Source organism: Henckelia pumila, chromosome 2 (assembly GCF_033568475.1).
Source record: "Henckelia pumila isolate YLH828 chromosome 2, ASM3356847v2, whole genome shotgun sequence".
NCBI lineage: Eukaryota > Viridiplantae > Streptophyta > Magnoliopsida > Lamiales > Gesneriaceae > Henckelia > Henckelia pumila.
Genome location: NC_133121.1, coordinates 23,755,754 through 23,766,884, shown reverse-complemented (window position 1 = coordinate 23,766,884; position 11,131 = coordinate 23,755,754). Strand labels below are relative to the sequence as shown.

At 34.7% G+C, this 11,131-nt stretch overlaps 1 protein-coding gene across 1 annotated transcript; it reads right to left on the bottom strand.

Moving 5' to 3' along the window:
* LOC140885035 (uncharacterized) lies at positions 1 to 1,988 on the bottom strand. The gene is made up of 5 exons (XM_073291950.1): positions 1,810 to 1,988; positions 1,541 to 1,599; positions 1,310 to 1,415; positions 983 to 1,174; positions 1 to 820 (listed from the first exon to the last, which is right to left on the bottom strand). The coding sequence occupies exons 2-5, from the start codon at positions 1,592 to 1,594 to the stop codon at positions 264 to 266; spliced, it is 909 nt and encodes a 302-aa protein (XP_073148051.1). The 5' UTR covers positions 1,595 to 1,599; positions 1,810 to 1,988; the 3' UTR covers positions 1 to 263.
* Positions 1,989 to 11,131: the final 9,143 nt, after the last annotated feature.

Sequence of the window (11,131 nt, the reverse complement as noted above, 5' to 3'; positions counted from 1 at the left end):
TACTTAACTTTAGGCCATTTACTCTATGCACAAAATGAAATAATACTTATTTCGTTTTTTTAAAATGTTTCCACGAACATCTTGCTAAAAAAAACAAAAAGTTTGATGTCCAAATGGTTTTATTCTTTTTCAATGCAGTGTTTCTCCCGATGCAGGGGCATGTAAAATGACTCTTGAAGTTTCCTCTAGCTACTGACTCCAAGTTGTTGTCTTCCAATATTTCTTCTGAAACTGAGATACAATTAACTGTGGATAAGAAAGTCTCATTCAATTAGATTTGTTGGATTGGTCGCAGCACTGCTTGAAGTACCGATGGATGCATCACCCATTAGAGCAGCCAACTCCACAAAACAACCGTATGGATTTGGATTCAAACCCAAATTACCAGCTTCTCTACTCATAACCCTCATCTCAGTTCGAGTCATCGTCGCATCTCGGATTCCGGAACCACCTGAGTATTGACAACTTCCAAATTTTGGATCATAACGGGACATACAAACATTTTCTTGCAAGTGCCCTGTGTTTGACGACGGTCCAGCATCATCGTAAAGTTCTATGTTCTGTGGAGCAAGGTAAGGAACATAACCACCCATTAATCTCGGAGTCAGTGGCTGCAGGGACGTTGATGATCCAAACTGCTGTAAATTCACTGTTCTAGAAGGTTCTATGTTTTTTGGAGCATCGACTAGTGAAGAATACATTTCAATATTTTGTCTATCACATAACGGAGCGTCGATAAATCCATGTAGAGAAGGCAGGATCGACGACCCAAAGTTGTGAAATTTCTGCATATCCTCAGCTAATTTCGATTCCTGCTGCCCTGTAATTAGAGATTGACACAAGGCAATGCGAGATAGTATATATTTGCACGAATCAGTATACATGTGGAGTCTGATACATTCATTCGATCTAGTAAAAAAAGGCATAAGTACTGTTCAATATTCTATATATCTAAACAATATTAGTATTACAGAGGTCTTACCAATATTTAAATCAAGAGATGGATCATGTGTGTTCATGTGAGCTGGAAGAACTCCAGATGCTGTAATCCTTGGCATCCACTCCAACTGACGTTCAAGCAACTGGTTGAATTTCCGTATCTGTTCCATCACTATCAATCTAACATAATAAGTTCGGAAGAATTCTTCGTTTTGCTTTTCAATCTCGTTCCAAACTGCCACAAGTGAAAGTGTGAAACCATAAAATCATATTAATTAAAATTTCATCAATTTCAACCTTTCATAATTAATATTTTAAAATTTTCCAATATGTGAGTTGGAATTATAGAGAAATGATATATAGTAGCTACTTATTTCGGTTAAGTTCGGATCGATCCCATTTTTTAGCTCGAGATCATGCTTGCACTCCGATTTGTTTATGTAGCGCTTGATACACCCCTCTATAAGATCTTTCACCTGAAATATAAACAACAAGTTCGTATCACTCTTGAGATCATGGACCATATATATATATATATATATGGTTTGTAATTTGAAATTATAATATTTGGCATTCAGAAATTCCGAAACCTTATACTTACTTGGTCGATCCTTGAATCCAATTTGGGACGGCTGTAGAATTCTCCACCTGACATCTTTCCTGAATTCAACATTTATCATAAAGTTACGATATTCAACCAACAAACCATATAAATTCCATATTTCGCATAGAACGAGAATTTTTTTTTTTTTAAAGGATCGAAAACAGATGACCGATATATATATATATAATCCGCCATGGATATGTAATCCACACGTAAAAATATAAAAGAATCTAAACCCAAAAAGATATTTAATTTAATTCACTCACCGATATATCGAATTGTGGAAGGTGATTAGGGTCTGAACAAGTTGGGGTTAAGAAGAAGCTAAGAGATTTGCGATTGTATTAGCAGTGTTTGAGTTGAGAGGGAGACTGTGGAGAAAAAATGAAAAATCAGAATCCCGCTATATTCTCGCAGATACCATGAATTTAATATCTAAGGTAGAGTTTTGTAGTTTTTGTTTTTGATGGCGGTGACAAGTCATTTAGCAGATGAGAATTGGTTTATTTATTAATATTTTTTTGGATATCATCTTTTTCGACGAATAAATAATCATTTCATTTGTTTTTAATAATCAATATATCACTAGTAAGTATTAATTCTCAATTATTATTTAAGAATATTTAACTAGAAAATTGATATTATCCGATGAAAAAAATTCGTGGAGATTCATGTGGGCAGATTATTCTTGATAATCCTGAAAAATGAACTTTCGGATGACAGGTTATTACTCAAATAAGTCCAACAAGCTAATTTAGTGCGTTGTTACTTGTATCACAAAAACAAAATGAGATACGTTCGGAATTATATACCCAACGAATACACTTCGAGGTTCAAGTTAGTAATTACCTAATAACAGTTATATATAACCATAACATATGATTATAAAGAAAGTATTTTAAAATTGAGATGAATTTAGTAATTTATAGATATTGAAAGAGTTTCGTGATCTTGAGTTTCTTATAAACTTTTTGAATTTATTTTATTGATAAAATAATCTCAAAAAAATAATTATAATATAATAATTAAATAAGATGTGCCCCAATTGGGCCGAATCACTGAACTTGGAGCCCAGGAGTAAACCTCGATCCATCATATATTTTTTTGATTTCTCATCCCTCTTAGTTTTTTTCTTACAGATTCTGAAAAACTTGAATAAAGTTTATCGGAGTCGCAAATTTTCAAACTCAGAACCATGGGATACATACATGTTGCACCCCTTTATATGAATTGCACATGTACTATATTGTTTTTATTTGTCATTTGTTGTTATTATTAGTATTATTAAAAAAAGGAAGAAAGAATGGGGTTGGGGTTTGTACTTCTTCTTCTTTGAACTTGTTGGTCATTAGAGACTGTTGTGGTTGAGTTAGGGACGCCGAGGATGTAGACCTGGCCACGGTTCGGGTTCGGGTCGGACCCGTCGGTTTCGGGTTGGTGTTTTACTAACCCTTAACCGGCCAACCCATGGCCGGTTTGGGTCCGGGTTGGTGAACCGACGGTTCTGATCCGAGTCCAGAACCGGTTAACCGACGGGTTAGAGTTCGGGTCAACCCTTGTAATTTAAAAAAAAAAAAAAAAAAAAGAGCGCCATTTTTTTTTGAATGCGCAGGGGTGGCGCGGCTGTTGCGCATTATTTTCTGCGAAGCGGCCGCGCCAATGTTGTGCATTCTTTGCGCAGCAGCTGCGCGGCTGCGCAGATGAGAGGCACGAGCGCGCCTCCTTGGCGCTGAAGGCCTGAAGTTGAATTTTGCTCTTCAATTTTTTATTAAAATTTGATATAAGACATATTCTTTAAATAAACTCAATCAAATAGTTAAATCTCTATAATAAATATCTATTACATTTATTAAATAAATATATATTAGAATTTCATCATCTTATATTTCCAATTTATTACATTTTATTCTGCTTCACTCGCATTTTCTCTCGTCGTAGTTTCGAATATTCCTTCAGTATCATCTTGGTCTTCTTCATCACTAATATGTTGTGGTTCGAGTAGCGGCTTTTGACCAAACATTAGGCTTTCAAATTTTTCGACCATAAGCTAGAACGTCTCTCGTCCAATGTATTTTTTCCAATAATAAATGTTTGCTCTACTGCAACTGTTGAAACTGGACAAGCTAGAATTTCTTTTGCCATTGTAAACAAAATTGGATATATTTGTGTTTTTTGCGACCAACATCTCAAATGTCGAAGTTTTCCTCATCTGTATCATTAAAATCAAAAGTAGTGGTAAAATAATTCTCAAGTTCCTGACTGGAACTTGAGGATCCTCGTGGGCGTTTCGTCCGTTCCCTTAATAAAAGTTGTGTTTTAGTAAGTTTAGAAGTAACATTACTAGTTGCCGTGGATTGTGTTTCATGTGAAACAATTTGTCCACCATATTTGATGTTATATTCATTATAAATATCAAGTAAATGACTTTTAATATTAAACAAAATCAATGAGATAGTAGAAATCGTTTCCGCAATAAACTCAAAAGATTCATAATATAGACCCCGTTTGGTATCCAAAGTCAGGCCAAAAAACATTTTTTTAAAAAAAATGATTTTTCAGCTAATAAGGTATTTGGATGACCAAATAAGTGCTTAAAAAAGTATTTTTTTAAGTCAAAAAAAAGAGCTTTTTCAAAATCCAAAAATTATAGCTTAAAAAAGCACTTATTTTAAAAAATTTCTACAAAATTCAAACGGGCTCATAATGTTAACATGTCGCTTAAGCCATCTAATTTAAGTCTAGGATCTAAAACAAAAGCACATAAAAAAATTTCAGGAATGAACGAAAAATATTTTTCTCATTTTGCTTTTATGACGAGAATACATTGAGATAAAGCACTATCATTAGATTTAACATGTTCATGAAAAACAAAAGCAATGTTGCAACAATGTGTTAAAACTAAATGTGAAGTACGATAATAAACACCGGATAATTGGTCACTAGCATCATTAAAAACTTTTAAAATTCCACAAATACTTGTGCATATGTTCCATTGATTTGAAAACAAATAAATATCACGAGCTTGAACAAATTGATGAAAAAATATACATAATAAATCTTTATATTCAAAAGAGGATAATAACAATTTATATGTTGAATTCCAACGAGTTGAAACATCTCGTGCAAATCGCTTAGGCTTCATACCATTTACTCTACAAAATTTTCCTCATTGCTTCATAACTTGGGGATGCATCCATAAATAATGATCATACCGTTCCTAATTGGTTGAATATATATGCCTAAACTTTTTAGCCCATCTTGAACATACAAATTTAAAATATGACATGTGAATCTAATATGAAAAAATTTGTCACCTAGTGATGGTTTACATACTTCAATAAGCTCACTAATACTAGAAGTATTTGCACTAGCATTATCAAAAGACATTGAATAAACTTTGGTAGTTAGACCATATTCTTCTAAAATAACAAATATAAGTTGAGAAATATTTTATGTCGTGTGTGATTCGTTGAAATATCTATATGCAAGCAACCTTTTTTTAATATTCCAATTATTATCAATCCAATGACATGTAATACCCATATATAAACAACTTTGCCAATGATCACTTCAAATATTGAAACACAAAGAAACTTTATTATTCAAACTATAAAATTCCTTAATTAATTATTTTTTTTGATCGACAACTAACTTTTTAATTGTGCTTTTGAGACTATTTCTTGGAATACGTCTAATAGAAGGATTTTCACTTGTAGAAAGCCAATTTTCAAAAGATAATTTATCACTGAAACTAAAAGAAAGTTGTTCAACCGCACAAAATTTAGTCGTTTCTTCCCTAAATCTAGCTTCGTTATTCATTTTCCAATTGAGAAGAGAATGCCGGAATTTGAGTTTGAGCACGATCAATCCCAATTTTCACCGGATGATTTTTTTCGATATGCCGTGTAATAGTTCCATAACCACCTCCTAGTTTAAATTTGTAACATTTTGAACAATATTTGCATTTGGCTTGCAAATCACCGGAGGAAAGCGTCACCTTTCGAAATGTTTGGTGAAGATATCGGATGTCGGGCAAGGCAACGCTCGAGTTTGTCTTTGAGAGGTCGCCGGATCGTTCATACTTTCTTGACTTGCATGATGAAGTGGTTGTCCAACTTGTTGTCTTTGTTGCGCCTCTTGTCGAATTTCTTGAATTTCATCATCGGAATATTCAAGATCAAAGCCATCGACATTGAATTGAGGATACTCGACCTCGAGTGGTATGATGCTCTTTTCCTTTCCTTTTCCTTTGTCATCCCTATGACTTGATCCCGCTTTGGACATTTGTAATTGTATAAATATGAAAATAAATCAACAATTGACAATAAACCAATAATCGAAACTTGATATTTTTTATAATTCAAGAAATTAGAAGGAATTGAGAATGGAGAGAATGAAGAGAAAATTGTGTAAACAAAATGAAAGGGGTTGGGGGTATTTATAGATAAAAATAAAAAGTATTTTTTTTAAAAAAAACCATTTGACCCGTCGGGTCTTGCGGGTCGACCCGCCGGGTCGGCCGGTGATATGAATCCTGATGAGTATGATTAGAAAACACGATTACAATTCTGAATCACACCCTCTAACCAATAAACAAAAGATCCAAAAGTTTGCCCAATCTTTGAAACAAGTAAAATTGATAAAATTTTGGATTTCCACCTTTAATCGATGGTACGATTAACAACAGAAATCACGACAATTGAAACCAAAGAAAACCTTCAGATAACTTGTATCTGACAATCTTCAGTGAGAAATCAATCGACAAACGCTTCCAAGTAATTAAACTGGAAAAGTTTGATTTGAAAAGCCAAAGCAAAGCTTTTAATAAAATTCTAGAGAGAATTTCAATATTTTGTGTATAAACTGAATCTGAATTATCATTCATAATAATGAATGTTTTGTATTTATATTACAACCCAATAAAATAAAAGATATTGCAAAATAAATCTAAAGATATCAAAGTATCTCCTAGAAGTTTCCTAATAGAATTAAAAGTTTCAAAAATAACACAATATATCAAAATATATCAAATATCCCCGAACACACACAAACACGCCAAAGTATGTGTGAGATAACACGGCGCGGGCACGCGGATCAGCAGCGCGCATAACTTGCGCAGACACAGCGTGGGCGCGCAACACAGGAGGCGCGGACGCGCTCATTTCTCGCATATTCTTCATAAAACCATCATCTGGCAGCGCGAGCGCGCGGCTTGAGGGCGCGGGCGCGCTATGGCTACGAACCCACCTTTGTATTTTTTACTTTTCTTCAATATTTCCTTCAGTTTCTTGATCTCTTTGGACTTCAATAACATTATAATAACCTCCAAAATAATATCCAAGCATTCCAACTTGGTTTTCATGTAGTCCAAATCCTTCAAGTCTCGACGGCAAATTACGGAGCAAATCTTGGAACAATATGAATCTTTGAGCGCTTTCTAGATTCATATCAGACTCCCCTTCTTTAAAAAGATTTGTCCTCAAATCTTGGCCCTTATCTACAAAAACCAAGCAAGACTTAGAAACTTTAAAAATATTTTCCACAAGAAATAATATACTTTGCTCACTCAAAACCATATCAAGACTCACGAAATATCTCATGCACAAAGTAAACACATCAACATCATTAGCATGCAAAAACAAAACTAATATCCATTTAGCCAGACAAACACTAAATTCCTCCCCTTCTTAGACCTAGTTAACACCAACACAATGTTCATAGTTAAATACAACCATTGTTTTCTAGAAATGAGGAACAATTCACATGAAATATGTCAATCACAACTCCTCTCAACATATATCTTCATATGCAACCACAACAAATATTCATCTATCAGATTCATCCTTTTAGATCTCTCAAAATTACACTTCAAAATCACCACACATGTCCATTCATCAAACAAATCATGCAATGACGAACATATAGAGAAAAACTTATTTTCTTTAAACAAATACTTGCTCACATAAAATTTATCAGTAACACCGCACAAATATGTTCCAAACACTTCCTCAAAATCAGTAACCCATTCATGCAATTCATTAACATTTTCAAACCATAAGTACCTCGTAACCAAAAAAGATAAGAACTCATACCTTGGTGATAGTGTAGTAACTACCACATTTTCCTTACCTCGTTGGTACTTGATCAACTCTTCACCAACAATTCTAAATCCTTGAGAACTTACACCAAAATCAACAAGTTCTTTTGCGGGAAAAACATTCAACTTTCTAACATTCTCATGACCCAAAAACTTTATACCCAACTTGATTAACACAATCCTATAATGTTCAACATGCATTTTAAAATTTTTGCTATATACTAAGATAAAATCAAAGTATATCACAACAAAGTTACCCATAGATGCATGCAAAACACAACCCATTAATCGCATGAAATTATTACGCACATTAGCTAGCCCAAAAGTTAATACTAGCCACTCAAGCAAATAGGACTTCCCACGTATGATATTCATGCAACACTCGCACATATCAACATAAACCAAATCACTCAATCTCATAGCATACCATAATTCAAACACCTTGAGTTCAAAAAGTGAATTCAACACATCAATATGATCCAAATCAATCACTCTTGTAGTATGCAAAATTTCAAGAGACTTAATATCACAATTTAAAATTAAAGCATATTTCATAGATAGCATAGTCACAAATCTCTCAACAAAGAAATTTAATCCAAGCAATTTAGATTTTAGACCATACCTTTGAAAGTAGACATTTGATTGGTATTCAACATGTAAATCATACCTCTTGAATGGAACAACTCTCAAATCTCTAACCTCACTTTGTGTGTGACCAACTTCACATGGATCCAACATGTTGTATCTTATTTGCTTGCTCATCTATACATCTCCAAAATCCTGCAAAGAAGAACAAACGATGTTCGGGATTGAACCGGCTATATCATGACAATGAGATAAAACCTCTTTGTACAAAAATACTTTAGGATTTTATTCATTTGCACAAAATTTTCAACCTCACTATTTTGGACCATAATATTTTCTTTTTTTCTTCGTCTCTTTCCTCTCTTTTCTTTCCTCTCTTTTTTTCTCTCAAAAATCATCTCACTTTTTTGAACACTCATTTTTTCAGCCTCTAAATTTTCATTTTTTTTTTTTTCACTTGATCCTCCAATACTTGCTTTGGAGTCATAGACAACAATACAATAGACTTTTTGTTCATTACAAAAGAATATTTATTTTTAAAGCCATCATGAACCACCCTCCTATCAAACTGCCATGGTCTACCCAATAAAATATGACATTCTTGCATAGGGACTACGTCACACATCACCTCATCAACATACTTGCCAATAGAAAATGGCACCACTACTCTCACCTCCGCACATTCATTGAACCATTGCAACCTATATGGTTGATGATGCTTCAAGAGAGGCAACCCCAATTTTTCCACAAGTTCGCAACTCGCTGCATTGGTGCAACTACCCCCCATCAATGATAAGATTGCATATATTTCCCTTTACAAAACAACGAGTATGGAAAAGATTTTCCCTCTGGCTCTCTTCCTCATCTTTAGGTTGTGCATATAACACTCTCATACTCACCAATAGCTCACCAACAACAACCCCAAACCCATCCTCATCATCAGGATCTACCAATGCAGGCATACCATCATAATTTTCCTCATCACTCTCAGATTCCACGTCACCACAGGCATTAATAATCATCAATTTCTTATTTGTGCATTGGCTAGAGATATGACCAATACCTTGACACCTAAAACATTTAATATCTCTAGATCGAGTATTAGAAGTTTCAGATGCACCTTTAACCACTTTCTTTGGTGCCTCCGATTTGGTGTCAGATTTTGGTTTGAACACCGGCTTGTTGTCCTCCCATTTTGCAACGTTCGGACGCCAAGAAGTTGATGATCCTCCGCCGAAAGAAAATCGACCAGCTCCCCTTCTTTTGAGTTGTTGTTCCACCTTCATGGCTATCTGCACCATCTCATCCAGATCAAAACAGTAACGAAGCTCCACTTGGTCATGGATTTCTCTATTCAAACCACACAAAAATCGGGCCATTGTAGCTTCATTATCCTCCTCAATGTTGGTCCGAATCATCGTGGTCTCCAACTCTTTGTAGTAATCCTCCACGCTCCTTGGACCCTGCTTCAAAGTTTGTAAACGCCTGTACATATCACGATAATAATGGTTAGGCACAAACCGCTTCTTCATGACACACTTCATCTCTTCCCACGTCTCAATAGGCGGCTCTCCACACCTCCTTCTAGTGGTCACTAATTGATCCCACCAGATTAACGCATAGTCTACAAACTCAACCACTTCTAATCTCACTTTCTTAAGATCAGACTAGTGATGACAATCAAACACAAACTCCACATGCTTCTCCCATTCCAAATACACCTCCGAATCAGATTTTCCATGAAACGCTGGAATTTTCATCTTAATACTATTAATATTCACATCCTCCTTACTGCTCTCCGTATATTTTTCACGCACCGCTTCTCGCCTATGCCTATCCCCATGCACTCTTCTCTCCCCATCCTAATTCTCATCAAAACTCTCCTCATCATCTTCAAAATCATTTTCCTTCCTAGTTTTATTTTTTTTTCCACTAGCACTACTCTCCTCCAATTTTCTCATCCGCTCATGAAGAGGCTCTAACTCCGATTTCATCACCCTAGTCAACTGCCCCATCAACGTATCCATTTGAACCTTGGAAATTCCTTGGTTCACACTCTCACTAACATCTTTATTGGGTTTCATGGTACCTGCAAGAAAATCGTTAGTAATAAACTTCCTCGCACAAATTCTCACAGTTCACTCCAAACAAATCACTCAACCACTACTTTTTTTCACTCAAAAATTTATGGAGAGGCTTTGCTTTGTAGAATAAAATTCAAACCTTCAAGTTTAAAAACTTTTAGACGCTTGTAAATTGACCCACAAAAATTGACAAAACAAGCAATAAATTTTATGGACAAATTGACTTTGACTGCACCCAAGAATGAACAAAGACAAAGGAATTGGCCACAAGCTACTTTTCTTCACCTTTTTTTTCTCAGATTTTTGGCCCCACTATTTCTTTTTGAACGATTTTTTTTTCAATTTATAACTTGTAGCACAAAATACGAGACTTGGATAACAAGTTTGAAAGAAACAACACAGAAATTTGATATGAGATGGATGATGAACGAAGAAGACGAAGAACAAGAAGAAAAGATCTAGATGTAGATTGGATACTTACTTGATTCAAAACCTTGGCTTTGATACCAAATGATATGAATCCTGATGAGTATGATTAGCAAACGCGATTACAATTTTGAATCGCACCCTCTAACCTATAAACAAAATATCCAAAAGTTGGCCCAATATTTGAAACAAGTAAAATTGATAGAATTTTGGATTTCCACCTTTAATCGACGGTACGATTAACAACAGAAATCACGACAATTGAAACCAAAGAAAACCTTCAGATAACTTGTATCTGACAATCTTCAGTGAGAAATCAATCGACAAACGCTTCCAAATAATTAAACTGGAAAAGTTTGATTTGAAAAACCAAAGCAAAACTTTGAATAAAATTCT

Excerpts from the sequence above, each read along its gene's own strand:
- LOC140885035 (XM_073291950.1), bottom strand. The coding sequence starts at position 1,594 with ATGTCAGGTGGAGAATTCTACAGCCGTCCCAAATTGGATTCAAGGATC. Across the intron at positions 1,175-1,309 it reads TCCGAACTTAACCGAAATAA|TTTGGAACGAGATTGAAAAG; the intron begins GTAGCTACTATA and ends CACTTGTGGCAG. Across the intron at positions 821-982 it reads ATCTCTTGATTTAAATATTG|GGCAGCAGGAATCGAAATTA; the intron begins GTAAGACCTCTG and ends CTCTAATTACAG.